General features: G+C 43.0%; 2 protein-coding genes and 1 long non-coding RNA gene across 7 annotated transcripts; 1 reads left to right on the top strand and 2 right to left on the bottom strand.

Annotated features, from left to right (window-relative positions):
- Window positions 1-205: 205 nt before the first annotated feature.
- Window positions 206-14,608, bottom strand: plcd3b (phospholipase C, delta 3b). Its single transcript, XM_077000180.1, has 15 exons — window positions 14,224-14,608; window positions 12,813-12,971; window positions 11,178-11,406; window positions 10,843-10,972; window positions 10,367-10,592; window positions 9,611-9,812; window positions 9,344-9,485; window positions 8,961-9,113; window positions 7,876-8,025; window positions 7,365-7,536; window positions 4,312-4,428; window positions 4,035-4,213; window positions 3,177-3,312; window positions 2,875-3,024; window positions 206-2,780 (listed from the first exon to the last, which is right to left on the bottom strand). Exons 1-15 carry the CDS (start codon window positions 14,312-14,314, stop codon window positions 2,656-2,658), a joined length of 2,361 nt encoding a protein of 786 aa, XP_076856295.1. The 5' UTR covers window positions 14,315-14,608; the 3' UTR covers window positions 206-2,655.
- Window positions 14,609-16,212: 1,604 nt separating this feature from the next.
- acbd4 (acyl-CoA binding domain containing 4) lies at window positions 16,213-21,735 on the top strand. 5 transcript variants are annotated; one of them, XR_013130034.1, is made up of 11 exons: window positions 16,213-16,846; window positions 17,006-17,126; window positions 17,292-17,376; window positions 17,574-17,694; window positions 18,148-18,279; window positions 19,131-19,219; window positions 19,389-19,503; window positions 19,606-19,808; window positions 20,164-20,232; window positions 20,703-20,756; window positions 20,891-20,967. XR_013130034.1 is itself a non-coding variant. In XM_077000170.1 (10 exons), the coding sequence occupies exons 2-10, from the start codon at window positions 17,032-17,034 to the stop codon at window positions 21,017-21,019; spliced, it is 1,023 nt and encodes a 340-aa protein (XP_076856285.1). In that variant the 5' UTR covers window positions 16,213-16,414; window positions 17,006-17,031; the 3' UTR covers window positions 21,020-21,735. The 5 variants fall into 5 exon arrangements, 3 of the variants coding, with proteins under 3 accessions (XP_076856285.1, XP_076856284.1, XP_076856286.1); XR_013130033.1 differs by having other exon boundaries at window positions 19,389-19,520; XM_077000170.1 differs by lacking the exon at window positions 20,164-20,232 and having other exon boundaries at window positions 16,213-16,414; window positions 20,891-21,735.
- Window positions 19,685-22,385, bottom strand: LOC143510618 (uncharacterized). The gene is made up of 3 exons (XR_013130035.1): window positions 21,783-22,385; window positions 20,858-21,013; window positions 19,685-19,820 (listed from the first exon to the last, which is right to left on the bottom strand). It is a non-coding gene; the product is annotated as an uncharacterized LOC143510618 (long non-coding RNA).
- Between the last annotated feature and the right edge of the window lie 42 nt (window positions 22,386-22,427).

Below are 22,427 nucleotides of genomic sequence, written 5' to 3'. Positions count from 1 at the left end.
AATTAATTATAACATTAATGTTGTTAGTTCCATTAACTGTGAGGACACTGCAGATCTAGTCATACAAACAGTTCCAAACAACCACAGAGGGCCCTGCTGTATCCATAATAGCTGGCAACAGTCACAATATATTACTGACCTATGACACCTCACCAACAGATGCAGAATTCACACATTCAGAGACACTCTGCGAACTCCATATAATCAAAAGCATGTTTATTAGCATGTATGAAGAGAAACAATACATGGTCCTTCGATACACAAAAGTCTTACAGTATATATTGGACAGGCTGTGGGACAGACATATTTGTATCATATAACAAGCTGACGTGTGGTGACCATTTTAAATGAGAATAAGGCTAACTGGAGATGGACAGCTCATTGTCTAACTTCTTAAATAGTATATTTAAATATGCCTTGTAACATTTAGCAATGTTAAAGATATTTTTGAGACACTGAGAAACAACCAATCAGCCAAAGAAAAAAAAAGTTCGTTTTTTGTCTAACACATCTAATACATCCATGAGAAGTCATTAAAGCATGGGCATGTACATACAAACCTACTGTATGGTTTTACCAGTACCAAATTATGAACTTTTAAGGTGCTGTTAGAGGTAAATCTAAGGAGAATTATATAAACCGTTCTATAAACAGACAAAGGACACTATATTATATGTAAATCTGAAAAACATCTGTAATTAAAAACATACTACACGTATCTACTACACAGAACAGTTTCTGTTTGTTTTTTTTAAAACAAAGTATCACCTATACAATTAATATGGAAAAGTATGGCAACCCTGGAGGAAGTGTGTGTTTAAGAGACCCAGAGCTGGACCTGCCATGTTTAACATAGGGTTTTTCTGCATTTCTGAAAGCATACTACAGCGATACTACAGGAGCTATTAGCAGTATGATACCAACATACACTCTACAAACTCGATGCAAAGTTATGCCTCCTTCAGATCTGCCATTTTGAAGACTCCTTAAATACTACTAACGATAGAGTTTCGGTTCAAGACCCAGTATTTTTCTTTCGGGTCTGGCAATGAAATGACTCACTCAGGCTTGCTTGGATATTAACAGGACGTTTTTGAGGGATGTGAAATGATCAAAGCTCAATAATAAAAGGTATTTTATACAGATCTGCATCCAGCTACTAGCTTATACAGCTATACAGCTTCCCTGTGGTTCTCAAACTCTAGTGAATCAAAAATGCAAACTGGTTAAAAACCTGTGAAAGATCTCATGTTTCAGTGTTGTAAAATGCCTACATCAGATCAGCTTTGGTATACTTAGAAACATACACTTCACCTAGCAGTAACTTTTATAAATATTCAAAATAAGTCAGAAATAATAATTAAAAAATGACAAAACAATAAGCAGATCACCACCCTCCCATCCACAAATCAACACACCCCCTCTCTCTCTTACATTTCCATAATTACCTAAAGGGTGCTACACTTTTATGGTATACTTGCAATGTTTATGTGGCTCTTCCAAAAACATCAGTCATAATTCATTTTTACACAATGATTTTACAATCTCTTCTTATCCCTCAAAAATAAATAGGCCATGACTGTTACAGCAGCACCTTTAAGCCAGAGATGAGCTCTGATGTGATTGACTGTCTTGTATTGTGCCTGTGAAACACATCTGAAAACTGCAATGCAAGTGGGTAGGTCTAAACTGCTGAATATGCAGATATGTAAATTATTTTGTTCTTGTGATGTCAGAGAAACTGATTTGAAAACAGGCAGTGCATGCAGATTATATTTCATCTGTGAAATGTATGGACTAGGGCAGTGAACAGTGTGTTTTGAAACTTTAACAATATTTACATATTGCTTCAAAATACTTCATTTCAAGGCAAAGGACATTCAGGACCTTTAAGCTTAGCTTGTACCAGGCCTGAAAGTGCAATGCTGTGTATAATTACACACCATTTCTTTTTATAATAACCTGTAATCACATTTAAGATTATTTTTGCAACCCAAATCTGTTCTAACTCACGGCCACCCGTGAGCACCAGCCTACCCTGATGTTTGCTAAAAGGGAAATGTGTTGATTCGGTCCTGTTATATGCAATTCACAATGTTGTGTCTCCCTGTCCACCAGGGAAGACACAGACTGGGAAGCCACAGGGTCCCTGCATTTCCAATTGCATTCCAGCTCCACATTCTAACTCAGCCGTGCATTTGTCTTAAAGACAGCACCAATGTCAGTTTTCAGCTGCATAGTAAAAGTTATTAAGATAACATTTGACATATCGTCTTTATTAAGATATACGACATAAGCTACAGTTCAAACATGCTACATTATGCTAAAAGATAAAATATCCCTAATATCTTCATTCATAATTTCTACATTAATATATCATAAATATTTTCACCTGTTTTAAGTTCCTTCATAAATGCACGTATATCCCTTTGGTCATGCGGGGACCTGAGGTTTCCTAGACAAACTGACATCCTATATTACCTATATACGAAAACGCTCCCCTGTTATTTTTGGTCTCTGTGGCTGATCTGCACACAATCACGTTCACTGAAACAAATGTAAGGATATGCAAGGATTCCAGTAAAATGTTCGGCAGGAATCGTAACCCGGCGTGCAGTCCGAGGGCACCGCGGTGTCTGGCTCTGCTGGGTTCATCTAGGCTTTGGGCGAGACGGGGTGCCTGGGGCTACCGTAATTAGGCGTGACCTTGACGTGAATGAAGAGGCTGGCGGGAGAGAGGCTGGAGCCGTCCTCCCCGAGCAGCCGCACGTGCCTGTAACCTGTGGGGCAGAGATCCCACGTGTGGTGAGCGCATCCTGCAAAGTGCAGCATCAGTGTTGAGGAAGAGGAAGAGGAAGAGGAAGAGATGCAAACCTGAGCGCATGCTGGGGAAAGGCAGCGTGAACTGGCCCAGGAACTCGTTCCGGGTGGTGTAGTCGTGGTCCTCCACCACAAAGCGCACTAGGACCAGCTCAGGCACATGAAGGAGAAACTTGAAGGTGCAGTCCCACCTGGGGTTAAAACCTGTCCAGCATATCACACAGGGCACAACTCACACATACACAAACTCTCACCAGGCCTTTGAATGGACTCCAGGAATATAAGCATTACATAATCATTCTGACAGCATCCACTAGACACTTTTTGGGTGCCTGTAAGTTGATGGTGGCGTATACCATTGTTGTCAACGCGATGTGTCTTTTTCTTGTTATTGTCGACGGGGGTCCCATGAGTCTCCACCCACACTAGAGGGTCCACAATGGAGTTGAGCTTCTCAGTGTCTGGTTTAGGCAGCTGCTGGGCAGAGATGATCTGACACACACGGTACACAATGTGAGAAAGGCTGACAAGCAGAATGACCACGGAGGTGTTTGGCAGAAAAGGTTGACAAACGTTTCGTTAAAGCCCTTCATCATACGATGATAGTTCATTCAAACAATGAAAGTAAGGCTGAATAAGAAAAGGTGACCAGACCAGAGTTCAAAATATCTCTTCTGTGTCCAGATATAATTGTGTGAAAGAAGTGGGTGGATCCCGGTATCTACACATGAAATTCCAGAGGCTATGATTCTTCTTTTTTTTGGAGTAGCTGTTTATTCAGAAATATGAGAGCAGAACTGTTTTCTTTAATGAGATAAGCTAATGTTTCAAATGTCTAATTCACAATTACCAGTCAAACAGACTTCTTTTGGTTCACGTTCTAAATATGATGTAATATCATTATGTTTTTGTTTTGCCATGGTGATGTCTCAGCTGTTCGCACTCAGACAAGGAATGCCTAACCTTGGCGAACAAGGCCGAGTATAGTGCTGACGACTGGGTAAAAGCATCTGTGAGTGTGTTGATGGCAGACTAGGGTTAATGTTAGCGCCCTTCCATAATGGACCCATTTGAAAAAAACAACGGACACCATAGACCTCAGAAAAGCAGCTCTCGTTCACCAAGGTCGTTCGATCTCCCCTGGGAAGAAGCCTCTCGGCTCCGCACGAAGCATACGGCGAGATAATTGCGACCAAGGTCAGGCGTCTACTTACCTTAATAGCGAGGAGGGTGGGCTCATGTCCCGGACCCCCGCCTGTATTCTCAGGATTGAACTCGGAGTCGGGCCGACTCAGGAAGCTGGGTTTCAGCACGTATCCACAGCGGCCGTTGGGTAGGAAACGGCCCTGGTTCAGATCCATCTGCTCACCTAGGGTCTGGAAGTTCAGGGCCACTGCGGGAGACAGTGAGACATATGTGGTTGCCCTCAAGAAGGACATGCTATGCAGATATGTTATGGGACTTTTTGAGTCTGGATGTGCAGAGGTGTACCGATCTGGCAGCCGGCGTTCCACATGTCCTGAGGGTTGTAGTTGGAGGACTGCAGGCGCTGGCCAGACGGGTAGATCCGGCTGAGCTGCTGGCTGTTGGCCCGCACAAAGAACTTTCCTGCAAATGGAAAGACATGGAATGAGATCGCTTGTGTTATTTGGTAACAAGGGAGACAAAGTCTTAATAAACCACCAGCCATGAATACATGAGCACCATCACAAGACACGGTGCAGAACTACGTTGTTTCAGAACGCCATTACACATTTCTATAGTGCACTGAGAGGAAAAGTACGGAGCCCAGGAGGGGATATGGGTAAAAAAAAAAATTTAAACGAGGGAACGTTTTACCATTCGAGTGCATGTTTTCTGTAATTCGTGCTCACGATTTATTAATTCGTTCACACGATTAACAATTCGTGCGCACGTTTTGTTTTAATCGTGCGCACGTATTTATTAAACTCGTGATCACGATTTATTAATTCGTTCACACGATTAACAATTCCTTCTCACATTTGCATTCATTCCTGTGCAAACACTACTGGCTTAAGTGTATACATTGCAGATACCGACGACGATATGCTAACATAGAGGAAGTTATTGACTTTGTTGACCAGCTTCAAGGTTCTGGAAGACTTAATGGCATATAGTCATTGGTAGAGATCACTGACTCTTAAGCCTGGTTTATACTTGACGCATCGCGAGCGGCGCGAGGGTCCCAGGGTGTCTACAGGTTTGACCAAGTGAAAATTAAGACATTTTAAGACTTTTTAATACCCTTTTCCAAATAAAATTAAGACCAACTCTGAAGATCATACATGTTAAAATAAAGCACAAACACCAACTGATTATTTACATTATTTAATCTAGCTGCTTGAAAACCTAAAATGCGAGGGTCCGCGCGGAGAAAATTACGTAATCGCGGTGGCCTCGCGCGCTGTCGATTCGCGAGGTCGTGCAGCTTTCGAATTTTGTAACTTCGCGAGCACCGCGCTTCAGCGCAATGAAACAAGTCATGTTTGCAGTGTTCACACACTTTTACAAGGTGGAATTAAAACACTTGTACGTCACTTTCAAGGTCCATTTCTATATTTCCCAGCACGTTAAATTTAATTAAATTAAATATTTATACATATTGTGACGGTGCAAGGTATGCGGCCCTGCCCTCATCAAAGAGGATGCTGGGTAATCTGTGAAGACTAGTTATTAACATTACTGTTAATGTGTTAATTGATGTGCAGTTATTCTGTTTTTGAAAGTTATGGAGACATGGGAAACACGCTCGGGGATGCTGAAGTGTCTGATATGTAGAAATTGACACCATCACCGTGATGTGAATGTGGCTGAGTGAGGTGGCTGTCAGCACGAGCAGAGGGTTGGATATACTTGAAATAATTCGCTTTTTTATCACATTATTTAATGGTTGTTTATTTTCAAAACACCCAATATTAACGTCTTCACGTTCTCTCATGTTTCATCCTGGAATTACAAGACGCTCGTATTTGTTAACGTAATACAAGAGAACTGTTCAGTTAGACAGATATTTGTTGTGAAACAAAGTAGTTACAATATCAAGCATTTTCAAGTACTTTAGCCTAAATTCCAGCACTTTTCAAACCTGAAACACAAAGCAACATTAAAATTCGTCAGGTAAATGTTCCTTCCCCTGTTTTTGAGGGGTGTTTCTTTGTACTACCACATATCGTTTCGGACAACACTGCACGCAGAAAGTATAAACGTCTCCACCATTCGCGGAGGTTCGAGCGAGGTGTGCGGAGTCGGTCACGGTCACTCGCGAAAGTATAAACCAGGCTACGCCAGCAGCAGGGCAAAACGTTAATATTGCAGGCTGCTGCTAACGAGCCTCGCTGGTATCTGTGACAGCTCTGAGCCACCAAGAATATATCGGGTCTTCCAACCATTTCTGGCTAAATTTGCATTTCCCCATCTCTCCGAACAGACGTTAACGTACACACATCCCGCCAGTCCAACAACTACGGAATACTTGCGAGCAATATTGCGAAGGTTGTGCACTGCATGGCTACCGATTTCCGCCCCCGAGGTTCAACACAGAACGGAATCATTCCTCCCTAAATTTAGCTCTGCAAATTTAAGACATTTTGGTTGAAAATTTAAGACAAAAATAAGACTTTTCAAGGCCTTATTTGACAAAAATAAAATTTAATACCATTTAAGACTTTTTAAGGTCCTGCGGCCACCCTGGGTCCGCGCGCTGTGGCTCCGCCCATGCGCGAGGGCCTCGCGCGCTGTCGATTCGCAAGGTCGTGCACCTCTCGAATTTTGTAACTTCGCGCGCGCCGCGCCTCAGCGCAATGAACAAAGTCATGTTTGCAGGGTTCATACACCTTTATAAGGTGGAATTCAAGGACTTGTACGTCACTTTCAAGGTCCAGTTCAATATTTCCCAGCACGTTAAACTTAATTAAGTTAAATATTTATACATATACTGTAAATGATTCAAAATAATTCGCTTTTAATCACATTATTTAATGGTGGTTTATTTTCAAAACGCCCAATCTTAACGTCTTCACGTTCTCTCATGTTTCGTCCTGAAATTACAAGAGGCTCGTATTTGTTAACGTAATACAAGAGAACTGTTCAGTCAGATAGATATTTGTTGTGGAATGAAGTAGTTACAATTTAAAGCATTTTAAAGTACTTTTCAAACCTGAAACACAAAGCAACATTAAAATTCGTCATAAATGTTCATTAAAAGGCTTAGAATTCGCCTCAGATGCCGTTTACTGATTGTGATTCCCCGCTGTGCAAGGGAAGCTACAATATCTTCATGACGCATAAGCAAATAAGACCTAATAAATGTATCTCTGTTCATTGTGGCATAAATCTAAACAATCAAAGTATATACAGTTTCAGGGAACTGTTACTGCCTCTCTCCTTGTATCTGCAATGTATGCGCTTAGGCCAGTAGGGTTTGCCAATGAATGAATTTAATTTTTTTTTTTACCTATGTCCCCTCCCGGGCTCCGTAGAAAATAACACATACAGACAGGAAGCAGCACATGCTTGCTGGGTACCTGAGTTTTTTATATGTTTGAGAGCCTCGCTCTCGGAGAAGGAGGACATCTCGTTGGGGGGCCGCTTGGCCGCCTGGTCGAAGCCCCTGAAGGGAACGGTGCGGGTGTAGACCACCAGGTCCGAGAGCTCAGGGCTCAGCTTGGACACCTTGGCAGGAGAGGCGCACGCACACTGGAGTCGGGGCGTCAGCGACACAAATGGCAATACACACCAGGGCACACACACACCCAGGACACACATGCATACACGCACACGCAGGACACACATGACTTAAGCAGGTTGCACAAATTCAAAAAAACATGAACAAAATGCGTCACAAGAGCAGGTTGTAGCCACAGCATGACTGCACACACACGTACTCCAGCCTCCACATACACACACCCACCAGCACCCGCACACACACACAATCACACACACAAAATCACACACACACACAAGCTCCAAGCTGGCGAATTTACACTAGAAGCAGGTGTGTGCAGGGACAACGAGAGAGAGATGAAACCAACTCGCCTTCTTGCTGTCTTTCCTGGCCTTGGGGCCGCCCTCTGCCCTGGACTCGCTCCTGGACTCGTCCTCGGAGCAGCTGGACTCGGAGGAGCTGCAGCTCTCCTGCTCTACATGTTCCTTCTTCCCCTTCACCAGGATCTTCCCTCGCAGCTCCTGAGACACAAACACCAGGGTGATGCTACTGCACTGCACAAGCCGGCCTTCTCCCACGAAGGAACTATCACGTGACGTTCTTAGGGAGACGTACTTTAAACAGTACTGCCTGACAGACGGCTGCGGGACTGCTAGACTGATAACACTAAACACTGTATTTACATTTTAAGACAGATAACTTTACACATATCACACAGTAGCGTACACCTCATGTTCAAAACCGCAACACTTTACACATACAAGCTTATGCCTGCTTTCACTGAGCCTGATCAATATATTGTAGGTAATCAGTGGTACGCTTCTTTTCACACAAATCACTAGCAATTAGACTGGAAATAGGACCGATATCGACATGCACTTCATATTGTCTGTCAGAATGTATGCGTCTCACACACCCTCACGCACACCCAGCCCTCCACACACACACACACACACACACACACACACACACACACGCACACGCTCACGCTCTCTCTCTCTCTCTCTCTCTCTCTCTCTCTCTCTCTCTCTCTCTCTCTCTCTCTCTCTCTCATACACACACCATAATCCAGAAGACTCCATTTGACTATTTCCTGAGCTGCTGAATGTTTTTTTTTTTCCTGAACAGGATTAACAAAGTGCATTAGCAAGCGGGGTGGAACCGTCTGTCAGATCTGGACTCGACTCATTAGGCTTTGAAACGCTGCTGGGCCAAAGTCACTGTTTTGTCAGGGTTTCTCAAATATCCTCTCATTTCCATTCTGCTAGTGCTTTGGCTGCACTCCAAGTGCTACAGCAGACGATGTTCACAGTCCTGCCATTACAAAGGTAGGTGGGCGGGGCGTTTGGGGGAGGGGCGTGGCTATCACAGTGCGGAATAAAAAGAAGCACTTTCAACTTTGCACAAGTAAAACAACAAAATAAATAAAAACGGCCTGCCATTTTCTCATCCGTACCTCTGGAGAGGGAAGACTCTCATAGTGCTGGTCGGTGAGGGGCTTTGTGAGCAGTTTGTCTCCAAGAATGGCGCGCATCTGCTGGGCCATGACAGCCTGCTGCTCCAGTGAGCAGTGGTTCTCCAGGGACAGAATCAGAGGATAGGGAGAGGCCTGCAGAGTACAGGGACAGGACCCACAGATCACACCCAGACAAGCCCACCGCAACAACACCCCAATGACAACAGTGATCACACTCAAATGCAAAGCTTGAACTGCTGTGTAAGATCTATGCTCCCTAGTAAAGAAGAGGAAAGGTGGTAGGGGAAGGTTCAGGAAGAACAAAAGCAGCACACAGAGCAGAGGAGGGAAGCCAAACTCCACCTTATGTGCACTGCCCCCACCTTAAAGGCGTATTCAGCGATGGTCTCCACCACCTCTCTGAAAGGCACTTTGGACGTGAGGGTGTGGCCATGGCAAATCACAGGCTCTTTATCGCCATCCCAGCAGTCCAGCTCAACACAGCGGCAGCCGTTGCTAAGTGCTCTGCACAACACACACACACACATGCACACACGCACACCGAAGCGTGCACACACACACACACACGCGATTGGACACGTACGTACGCAAAACAAGCCGGCGTGTGTGTGCACCCGTAGCCGTTCTACCTGATGTAGGGGTGCGTGCTGCTCTTGCTCATGACCTGGTCTTTGGTAAGGTACGTGTTATGGGAGGAGGAGATGAAGTAGTGGCTGAGTGGCCGGCTCATGTCCTGACAGACCCTGCCGTGCTCCGGGTCAAACACGTCGTTCTCCTTCGACAGCATGTACACGGTGAAGCCGTTGGCCGTCATGAGCTGGTTGTTCCGAGCTGCGCTGGCCACAACACATACATTAACCCAGATTAAATCTGTCTACAACACACATATGGACAGCAAAAACTATCAGTGCTTGTCGTGAGTAGATGTAATAATACTAAATGAAGGCATATTGGGTTTTAGGACTTGAGCCAATTTTTATAGACTGAGCCAGCAGGAGCCCTGAGGAAGTTAGTCAGCTAAAGGCACGTGAAAGATACATGCATGCATACAGACACACACGTGAGCACATGCTCAATCATACACAATCAATCCCTGGTTTTGAAGTGGCATAGCAGTACACAGTGGTGTGTGGGTCAGTATGTGCATAGGTGTGTACTTGTGTGCTACGACCAAGTTAATGCAGGTGTTGTCAGTTCAATATGAAGTCCTTCACAAGCAAACTGTGGGAAAAAATTACTAACAACTTTTTAATGGGGGGGAACTGTAGAATTACTTTTTATATAAAAAATACTTTTTATATAAAAATAACTTTTTAATGAGGAGCATTTTCAACAGGGGCCACCACTTTCCCCACAGTGGAACAGAATAGGTATCGTGCTCATACCCCACTCATTGAGCTCGTAGTTGAGGATGAGACTCTGGGCATGCACCAGTGTGCTGTCTTCTCCCTGGTCCTTTAGGAAGTCCCGCAGGTCCACGGTGGACAACACGCGGCCGTTAGAGGAGTACTGCTGGAAGACGGCGTCCAGCTCAGGCCGACGCAGCAGCTCACGGCAAAACAGTTCGATCTCGTTATGGTCTAGGCGGCCGTCTGCTGACTGGTCACACTTCTGTAACACACAGACATGCACACAAATGCATGCACACCGCACAGACACAAACGCAGTCTATGGCAATGCAAATACTCTATGATACTCTAATACTAATACACTAATACTCTATAATACTATGATTCTGTACACTATAATTCTATAATGCTCTACCCATGCTGTTACACTTTAATACTGGATTAATGTCAGGATTGTTGCATGGTCAAAATGGCTTCTTTAAAACAGAAAGAGTTAGCTACAATATTGGTACCTTGAACAGGCTGGAGGCGTACTGCTCATTGAGATCTATGTTGATCATCTGAAGGAGAGTCTGCACTTCATCATACGTCATCTTTCCATCACGGTTCAAATCCGCCTGCTTTAGGTAGGCATGGATCCAAGTGGGAGGAGTCAAGGGTTAATCCACAGGGCCTGAGTCATCGCTTAAACAACCGAATGGGCAATGCTGACTAAATCATGCGAACGAGGCTAGCTCTTGCTTTACTGGAAGACAATGCAGACAGTCGCATGGAGACAACCAAACCAACAAAAACGCGTCATCAGGGAATAATGAGCCAATCACCATCTTGTCCCCAGGAAGGATATTGGTCGAGTTTCTCCGACTGGCTCATGTTATTGACGCGCTCCTGGAGCGTGTGGAGGCCACGCGCCCAGCGCAGCGCCTCCTCCTGGCTGCTGCACTGCAGGTCCAGACTCTTACGGCCTCCTTTGAACACGATGGTCATACAGCGTTCTTCGGGCACGGAGCCGGCCAGCCGCCGCAGCGTCTCCGACTGGCAGCCCTCGCGGACGCACTCCACCTCCATCACCGAGACTGAGGGAGAGCGGGGTGGGGTGGGTGGGGGGCGGGGCAGGTTGGAAAGAGGGGCGGGGCAGGGAGGGAAGGGTGAAAGGATGAGAGGGGGGGTAGAGATCTGTGTCTTTAGCATAAAAATAGTGATTGAAAACACCACGAGCGTAAACCATGCAACCATTCGAACCATGCAAATATTTGTGAATCTGCAAATACAGGGGCAGACAAACATGTAAACATAACAGAGAAGTGATACATTCTTACTCTAATGTATTCAGAGAACAAACATTGGAAAAGGGAAAGGCTGCTCGAATGAACAGCAGGACACAGTGGCTGAAGTCAAAGACGTTGCAATACACTGAAGTCATTGTTTTCCTTCATAGCGGATGACTAGTTTCACACTCACTCCTCACTGATGGATGAGCTGTGTAAACCCTCTGTATTTGTTCAACTTTTTAAGTCATTCAGACAAACACACACACGTCCGCAGAGTATGAATAATTCAGTTGGCTGGTAGATGATATAAAATGGTGCCTGTATGTCAGCCATTCTAATGCGACTGTTTGCGAAGGACACCATAGCAAAAATGGAACGAATACAAAAATGAAAAAGATGGCATGTTTGTCCAACTCACATGATCCAGGAATCGCTTTTACCACAGGAAATCACCTGATGTTTGTACAGCTTTACTTAATGTGGCCCAAATGCGGATATATACTGACAGGAGTTGCTGTGTCAGAAGTGCCCATTCAGGACCTGAGTCTGACAGAGGGTACCCACTCTGCAGGCTTCCAGCAAGGACCCATGCATACAGAATAATACTACACTACCATTAAAATATGACCTCAGGCAAAAGTGTCAAATGAAAAACTTGGCACATGTGCACACTTTTATTGAGAAAAAGGCCACTGGATGACCAAACGTTGTGTTCATCACTTCTTTACCACATTGCTAAAGAGCATCGCTGCTTTGACTACAAGCAATTGAAGACTAATGTTTCTATATCCAGACTGCACTGCTACCAGGGTTATGATCACCTTCATGTAAACCATGAAAGCCATACCAGTAAGCGGAAGGCCACAATCTTCCCTCCACATCATTGTCTGTAATTAGAGTGTTCAGTGGAGTTTACAGGGCGGGGAAAGAACCCCTCCATGTGAGACGCAAATAGACCAGCCCTGTAATAACACCCAGGGCTGTGGCCAGCAGACATGGCTGTGACAGGGCTGTGGCCCAGGGCAGTGGCCAGCAGACATGGACCCTGGCCTGTTCCTGTACCCACATTAAGGTAAGTTTAAAACAGCCTCCACCTCAACAGATTTTAAACATTTTACGCATTAGTCCCTTCCAGTGACTCCCTAAGACAGATCACATCCCATGCCCAGCCCAAGGCAGCCCTGGGGGGCTTTAGGATCATGACTACTCACAGGACTTGGGCTTGCTGAAGCTCTTGGAAGACTCGCAGCGCACCGTCACGCCGTCGGCCAGGAGCTGCAGCGTGCGGCGTCTCTGCCAGTGGGGGGAGCGCACCTTCAACATGGCTGTGCCCTGCAGCATGGCCTTCACGTCCTCATCATCCTGGACACCTGGGGGACAGGGGACGGTGGGGGGAGGGGAGGTGGGGTTATGGGCGAAGTCAAATCAATAAACGCTCATACAATCATTAAATTGGCCTACACAGCTTTCTTTTGGTATAGGTTACATCAACATACTACTTTTTTATATTTTCCCCTCATTCTGAAGAGAATGAGAGATAAAAAGATGAACCTTTTACACAGGACAAAAAAACAAGTCTTCAATCAACGCTTGTGTGTCTGGTGATTCCAGATCACAAGAAAGCTGTATTTACTGCTTGTCCTTCTCAAATGGCCTTAATTAAATTGATCTCAAGTCTAGCTGCTGACCACATGCTTGTAAAACCTATTTTAGAAGAGACAGAATAGAGTTTATTAATGCCTAGCTATAAAACGTATTACAGTATCTAAATTACAAACATGGGTGTTCAAATCATTAACTACTGATTGATATGAAATGATGACATATTGGAAAAATCTGGAGTACTGGTCAGAGTGTATGTGCCATTAGGTTAAAGAGATCCACATTTTAGACACTGACTAAAGTTCAGTCTGTTTCCCATTTTCCCATTGCATTTAAAGAGGGTCCTCTAGCCTTCCTTCAGTGGCAAGTCCAGAAAAAAAATGCTATTTGTGAAGTGAAAGTCTGTCAGACAGCTTTCAGGCACTCTTAACCAACAGCGTGGAGGCAATACCTTGATACAGCTTCGGTCTCTCAGTGAAAAGCAAGCTTGATTTAGGAAAACAATTTTCATTTAAAATGAAAGCTTTTATATTTAACTACATAAATCAACTGTATAGAAAATAAACTCTGCAAGCATCCGCATTGTTTCTTACGGAACTGTTAATCATACTCTCCCATAAAGGATCGATTAAGTGCATTTTCAACCTTTTTAAAACCACTAGTGGAAAAAGAAAAGGAAACCGACCAAAAAGAGTTCGTCTGCTGCTCTAACTCGTAAATGTATTTACAGGGCAGTGTTTACTACCCAACACTTGCACTTCTCAAAGACAGAAACAACCCTTATACTAGGCAGAGCTGTTAAAATACACATAGGAGGCGCGCTCACCCACTACAGCGTCGTAAAAATAAATGTGCTCTAATGTCAATTTACAGAGATTGTATTGTTTAAAATACGTGTAAATGTTTAAAAGTGAAATGCCTTTCATAAGAACATTAATAATTAATTTATCATTAATTTCATAATTCAAAATCCCAATGAAAACTATTTGCCACATCACGAATGCACGGTGAGGTTCTTACCTAAATTGATGAGGGGATTGTCCGACTTGGGTTCGGACATCCCTGCTCCGTTCTTACGCACGACATTTTCCTTCTTCCCACTGCCTGACATAACCAGTTCGTTGTTCGGAAGCTTATGAATATGCCCTTCTTAAACGGTATGATGAAGGTCTTTGTAAAGCCCGAAAAGAGTAGGCAGCACTGATTTTATTTTGTTTATATCGTCGCAACAGCCAATTTAAGCAGAAATAACGGCGGGACAGCCCATAGGTGATGATGTCATGAGTGGGTGGACACCTATGCGGCGTCGAGGGCAATCGGATTAACAACATACGCTCGCTCTCTTAGCAAATGATAGTCCCACTCTTACAGACGTAACGGTAACAGCTGTACTATCTATGGTCTGGCTGAAACAGAGGTTCCGTCCGAAATGCCATACTTCCCTATTCAGTACGCCAAATCAATATGAGATAACAGGTAGTATGTCCGAGGTTATGAAAACTGCCAGTCGCCTGAAAGAACGCACTGCACTGAAATCTAGTGCCTGCTGTTTAAGTACGGCATTTCGGATTCAGCCAGAGAACGTCAATGCTGAGTGCTAGTTCTTCCCGCAAAGCTGATGTTTGTAGTCTGTAAACTGATACCAAGGTTTTTACCTCTGCAGTTTAGATCGTTAGACGAATACAAATCGAGTACTGATTGAACTGTAGTGGTTGACCTACATAACGGTACACGAGCTTCCCAAATAACAAAAAAGAAAATAATTAGTAACCTATTTGATCAGAAATGTAAAGAACGACGAGAACACAACACAAGATCCGTCCCAGGTACATTTATTTTAAAAAGCTGTTATTCAAAAGTTGCGTTTGATTTTATACAGATGCAACGGAACATTTAACAGGGTTTATGCCAGAGACCGTATACAGTCACTGGTTTATGCACAGACAATCCTACCTAAGATAGAAATTATTTTTATTAGAATGTTGCCCCCTAGTGTGGACTATGAGCACTTCAATCATATTATTCAGGAACTACACTATATTGCCAAAAGTATTCGCTCACCCATCCAAATGATCGGAATCAGGTGTTCCAATCACTTCCATGGCCATATAATAATATATATATATATATTGTAAATATATATTATATTAAATTACGCACTTAGGCATGCAGACTGTTTGTACAAATATTTCTGAGATAATGAGTCCCTCTCGAGCTCAGTCAATTCCAGCATGGAACTGTAATAGGATGCCACCTGTGCAACAAATCCAGTCGTGAAATATCCTCGCTCCTAAATATTCCAGAGTCAGCTGTCAACTGTATTAAAAGAAAATGGAAGTATTTGGGAACAACATCAACTGAGCCACGAAGTGGTAGGCCACGTGAATCGATGGAGCGGGGTCAGCGGGTGCTGAAGCGCACAGTGCGAAGAGGTCACCAACTTTCTGCAGAGTCAGTCACTACTTACATACAGATATCCAAATTTCATGTGGCCTTCATATTAGGGGGGATTATAGTGTGGGATTGTTTGACTTAACTTGCCTGCAGAGAGTCCTGACCTCAACCCGATAGAAACACCTTTAGGATGAATTAGAGACCGAGAGCCAGGCCTTCTCGTCCAACATCAGTATGTGACCTCACAAATAGAAGTTGAACATACAATACTTTTGGCAATGTAGTGTATGTTCAATTAAGCAGACTGCCACAAAATGCAATTTCTGGTAGCAGAATAACCCGAGGACGTTATACATTTATAGACCGAGTACTGATTATTAACGGGGTGTTGGGAATACGTTTAAATCTGGTTAGAATAAACTGAATATAACTGAAGTAACTGAATATTTCAATAACCAATGTTATCGTAATAATATTACTCAGGATAATCCGTGGCAATTACATTCACTAAGAAGTTAATCCTAACTAGCAGGATCGCAAACTGAATGAAGGGCGGGTCCATCTGGGTCGACGAACTCTGGCCATGTGTTCTGTACCACGTGATAGGACCCGGAAATGAACTCCAATTCAGCTAGGGAGCTATTTTTATAATTTCTTTTTTTAAATATATATTTTCTTTTTATTTTATTTTCTGAAATTGCTATTCTGCTCCTGCATCGGTTTGGTTGTTAGGTCACCCTGATAACTTTTAACCATCGGCGCTTTTTAATATTAGTCAACGAGTACTGTTATGTCAGGGAGAAAGACTGCAGGTGAGGTGAGTGAACTATGCCCACCTTGCATAATGCAGTTGACCTAAAGAAACTGGTGTTTAGCCACAGCTAACACCCCTCCGATTAGCATTATTATTATTTTGCATGTTAGATTTAGACCTATTGCGCAGTGCTAAACAACTGAACATTGGTGTCTTTCTTCCACGATGCCCGGTACCGTTATCCTAGCTGTCTAGTTCACAATAGCAAGGTGAAATACGTGATGCCAGAGGAGAGCTCTCTTCAGCAAGCTTGCCCTATCGGTTAAAATAGCTTTAGTTACAAATTGCATCATTTCGTGTAATGAGTTAGGCCGCACACTACTCCGGCTTTTACTATGGAGACTACCATGCCTCATCTTTCCACGTCCGAAACTGAAGACTGTCAAAAGCGCTTTCAGGCTGCGGTGGCTGTCATTCAGAACCTGCCAAAAAACGGTAGTGTACCAGTTACACATGCAGTTAAAAACACAAGTTCTTAGTTTAGTGCCAGACAGTGTAAGGTAGGAGATTTTTTATCAGTTCAACACATCGTCCGGCGCAAGTCTCTGTTATTGCTCTATTATGTGTACATTGTGTGTGCATTACGATGAACAGGTACTTACAGGCCATCATATGAAGTAATGCTGCGGTTCTATGGCCTGTATAAACAGGCTGTGTGCGGTCCTTGCAAAGTGTCACGTCCTGGTTTCTGGGACCCTGTTGGCCGCTACAAGTGGTGAGAACCGGAGTTCACCATTATCTTCATTGATGGAGTACATTGTAAAACAAAGGCTTATCCTTCACTGGCCAAGGCCTAATATTTTAGTGGGCTTTATAACAAAATATTATCTTAAGACGGTGTAGAAGACCCAGTGAGTGTGTGTAGATGTTTTCTTCACAGGGACGCTTGGCATCATCTTGGGGACATGAGTTGTGAGAATGCCATGGCCGCATACGTGAACGAGATGAAGAAGGTAGCACAGGAGGTGAGCAGCAGACCTTTGTGATCATACGTGCTCTAAACATTTATTAAAGCCTTTCAATGTCGTAATGTACAATTGAAAATATTTGTCTACCAGTCCTGGATTATTTTACGTCTCAAGAAATTTACACAATTAAAAAAATCTTTTTTCATGTTAATTTGCTCTGGCAAAAATAATTTCAAATTCCTTCCAATTATAAGGTTATAGACAGTATGCCTATAAATGAGAAGATGGCCTCCTTTTATCATTATTTTGAGCCACTCTACCATGTCATTCATGATATGCCCAGACCACCAAAGGAACTACTGAGTCTAAGAGCAGGTGAGTTGATTTACAGGTAGGCATTCATTTATTTTACAAATACACACACACACACACACACACACACACACACACACACACACACACACACACACACACACACACACACACCCTTTTCTGTAATATACCCACACATACACCAGTTGTTTTTGTGTAGAGTGCTAGTTACATAAACTAGCAAATAAATACAGAACATTTTATATTGTGTAAACACTGTATTTTATATGTATCTAAACAGTAATCAAACACAAAATTGTTGGTCCTTATATAATCTTATTTTCTATCATGTTGACTGAGAAGAGAAAGAACCCATATCTCTAATTTAATATCTTAAGCCATAATCATGATCTCAAATACATTTTTGAGGTTGGTGTCATAGTGTCAAAATTGAATGACATATGCAAAGGAAAGGGAACAAATTGTTTAAGAAAATGGTGTGTGTTTCTATCTCAGATATAAATGCTAACGAACAGACTGCTAGTCAGTCTGAGGAAGGGTTGGATACTCCACGAGAAGAGATGGACCAACATCTGGAAGGAGAGCGAGAATGTGTCCCTAACAGTGAACCCCTGAGAGAGGCTGCAGGTAAAGATCAAAAGCACAATGATGGGTCTTTTTAAAGATGTGTCAGATGACAGTTCAAGTTCAAAGAGTTTATTGCCATTTGCACAGTAGAAAGCAGGCTTCTAAGTACAATGAAATTCTCTTCTTACTCCTCGCCAAGATAGAAGATAAAAACAGAAAAATACAATAAGCAAGAATAATACATTAAATAAGTATAGAGGTACCATATTAAGTACTACTAAATCTCCAATGAAATTTACAGCAATATATACAATAATTACAGCAATGAATGATAATGATGTTATTTACAGGTGGGAACATGACTATAGATATGCAGTAGTGCAATTGTAAAGACTGGCTGTAGTAAAGTTACAGTGAGTTCACAGTTGCATGTAATCATACGTAAAACACCTTATTTCTGTGGTAGATTCAAGAGTCTGATGGCAGTGGGGAACAAAAAGTTCTTTAACGTAGTGGCTTATCATTACACACTTTTCACACTTGCACATGAGCAAAGTTGAGGTATGATTAAGCTTATTGGCCCTCGTATGGGTTTGCCCTTAAGGGTTCCTCAGGGATCAGGTATTATTGGGAGTGACTTTCTCTTGTTTGGGATGTTGGGAAGGTGGGCATGATGGGTGGTACAGGATAGTTCCTGTCTGTACAGCTCAGGCTGCCATCTTTGTAAAGAGTGATGAGTCCCAACCAGTCACATACTTCATAGGTTTTAGCATAAACGTGGCTGAACATTAGTTTATTTTGAACAAATGAGCCTGAGATCAGGATGAGTGGGGGTATGATAACAGCAGGCGGACATCTCGTGTTAAACTGAACAAGTGACACTGACACACACACCCACTGTCCGGGTGTAGATCCGGCTCTGTCGGAAGGCCTGGTGCTAACGAGCGACTCGGAGAGTGAAATTTTCTGTGACTCGGTGGAGCAGCTGGACAACATTAAGGTATGGACTTCAAAGGTTGAATTCTACCACCCTCTGGCAATAACAGCCCATGCCATCTCATCAGGCTCTCACTTTATTTTCCCCATGACAAACAGCCAGTTGCTGGCCAAGCAAAGGCTCAAACAAGCATGTGCCTGTGCAGGAGCAGAAGTATATATATGTTTTGCAGGTCACCCAGATGGGGGCTGGACAGGGTGGAGAAGGGGATGGTGATGGGCGTGTCCCCCCATTGAGGAAGCGGGACCCAGGAAGAGAGGGGACAAGGCATGGGAGGGGGCATCCTGGTGAGACATTAATAATGGTGGGTGGCTCCAGAACATGGATTTCACATGCAGTCAACACAATGACTTTATGTATATGTATTATGTACTGTGTGCTGTAACCAGGAAGTGCATCTCACGGTAGTGACAGGCGAGAAGGGCAGCCAGCATTCGGTGCAGGAGGTGGAGCCGGATCCGAGGGAGGGGCCGAAAGGCTTCAGGACTCTCAGGTGCAACAGCAGATCGTTCTGGCCCTACGGAGGCTCAGAGAGGACATGCGGAGTGTCATGGAGCGACTGGAGGTGGTCGAGGGCCTGGCTGCAGCTCATGTAAGAGTTTTTCTAAAACCGAACAGCGAGAGTGATGCGTGTGACCCATAAGCGAGACAATAAAGAATGACTTCCAAAAAAGGCCAGTCTAGTGTTTTAGTTACATTAAGACAAAGACATTCATATAATAATACTAATAAATGTGGATGACCAGGTAGATGTATATATACCAGAAAGACATTATTTGCATAACACACTAGAGTTGTTTATAGTAGGACTTTCTAGTCTTTTGGATAATGGTTTGGATAAGCCATTCAGCTCCTGTATCAAGATATGTGGCCTGGTCCCTGGTAGAACAAAATTAAGTACAGATGTCTGTGATTTGAATTTATATTGATGCTGTGTGGTATTGAAGCCTCCAGGGATGTGCAATTGAACAATGCATCCATACATGATGATCTCAGTGCAGAGTGGTACAGAAGAGGTAGGATATATTTCCAAGAAGGAAGTCTGGCATTGCATAAATAATCATTAGACAAGCTGAATGTCTTAAATAAAATATTTCTGTAGCCGCAAAAAGGAGCAATTCTGGGGTTTTTTTATACAAAGTAAATATTTTCTGTGCATTGAAACCAACAGTAATAATTCCAGTATCCACAAAAAGGCAAACCACATGTTTGATATGGTACATAGAATCATTACAACAGTAGTTCCTGAATGTAATAAAGGCATAACCCCAAGATTAACAGATGTTTGACGTATGAAGGTTGCAGCAGTAATCTAGGCACCAGGACAGTTGAAAGATGTTTTTACCACATATTGTTTTTCATTCTGTACTTTTGGTTACTGTATTCCTTTGTTGGATGGTTGTAGTGAATATTGTGGGTAACACCATGTCTGTTCTTAACTGGTCTTGTCACCCTTTCCCACTTTTTCCTCTTTAATATATTTAAGGCTCAAAGTTCACAGTGGAGGTCTCATATGGAATTAACAGCTTCACAAAATGAGGTAAAACCTCACTGAGGTGTTAAAGCAGTGAAGTGTTTAAACAGTATGTCAAGATGTAAATAAATAAATAATGGTTAACATGAGCAGTAGAGAGCTCTGACCTGGGAACATTCTGAACTCACTTCTGTCCACAGGTGGAAACGTGGTGGCCATTTGATGTTTCTGGCCGAACCCTGCTGCTCCTGTTGCTCTGGCCTTTTGTCGCACAGGGACTGGTTCTCTGGCTTAGACGGTGGAAGAAACAGCATGTCCACGTCCTGTGAATCCACCACAGACAAGATACTGAGTGATCAAATTAGTATTTGTGAGCATGAAGTAATGTAGGGAAGGAGCAGCCTCGGTGCTCTCTGTGTTCATATGACGCAGAGCAAGGCTGATACAAATCTTACGCTCAGAAGCAAAAGAAAAAGCAGGCTGCAAGAACCGTTTTGGATCGATTTGGTACTGTATGTATGTGATATATTCGCTTTAAACAAAGCTTGGATATATAAATGAACAGTGATCACATTCAATTATGTGGCATTTGGAGAACTTTCTTTTTAAGATGTTTGTCATTAATCCATGGAGTCTTTTTCAAAACTCCAAAAAGTGTAACATCCATTTTAGCTGCTTCTTTTTTTTGCCCTCAGGAAGATTGTCCAGAGGGGACAAAATGAATGCATGGCTGCACCAGTCTGATGTTTCTGTATGCCTGTATGAGTAATCTGTATGCCAGTTCTTAATCAAGCTTTAATTATTAGTTAGGCCTGTGGGGTCAAAATACCATAGATAACTTTAATGATGGGCTGTAGACTAACAACACTAAACAGCTTATAATAATTGTGGTAAAGAAATATATTTGATATTCCATAAATGGTTGTATTCAAAAGACCGTGATGATCCCTATATTAAACTACCATACCGAGTACGAAGAAATAGTTCACGCATATCTGCTACTTCACGCCTTAGTCACAGCGAAGAGAAATAAGGTACAGTTCATGAGTTTCACGAGTGAGCAAGTTTTGCACTTTTGCTTTGCCCCATCACCTTTGTTTTTCTCTGTATGTTCGGCTGTATTACGAGAGAGGCCGCAGGTTCCCTGCTGTCTTAAAACCTAAAGTGCAAAATACGTCCAAGTCTGTTATGAACAATGAATATTTTTATTCAAAAGATTTCAATGTATTGTCTGCCGTCATCTGGGTCACACGCCCACATTATCATTATCTAAGGGACGTTGATAGATTATTCAGTGTATTCACCGCATAACAATTCCCCTGTAATTTTGATAAACACTCCTGTCTTGTGCGGTCCAACTTGAAGTAGCTAGCTAGATAATTAGCTACCCCTCAGCTAGGACACTCAGATTGCTTAGATAAGGGTTCAAAGTTCTCATTTAATGAATTTCAGGTTAAATCGGAGGTTACAATGTATTATAGTTGAGTGTCCATACCCATGTTGCGATTAAAAACAAACAATAGTTTCTTGGACACAATATCCTATCAAAACGGGCCTTGGCATTTTGTTAAGGTACAGATGGGAGGACGCTAACGCTATCTTAACTTCCTTAGCAAGTAATGCTTTCATGGCGAGGGCTAACAGGGTTTGGTTAACTAGCTAGCACAGCTAGCTATGTAACGTTTAGTGTTTTGTAAAGACAAAAAACGCAGTTGCTATGCTACAGAAAATGTACGT

The sequence above is a fragment of the Brachyhypopomus gauderio genome, chromosome 3, assembly GCF_052324685.1.
Source record: "Brachyhypopomus gauderio isolate BG-103 chromosome 3, BGAUD_0.2, whole genome shotgun sequence".
Classification (NCBI taxonomy): Eukaryota; Metazoa; Chordata; class Actinopteri; order Gymnotiformes; family Hypopomidae; genus Brachyhypopomus; species Brachyhypopomus gauderio.
Note: the sequence above shows the minus strand (reverse complement) of the source record. Positions and strands in the feature narration are given on the sequence as shown.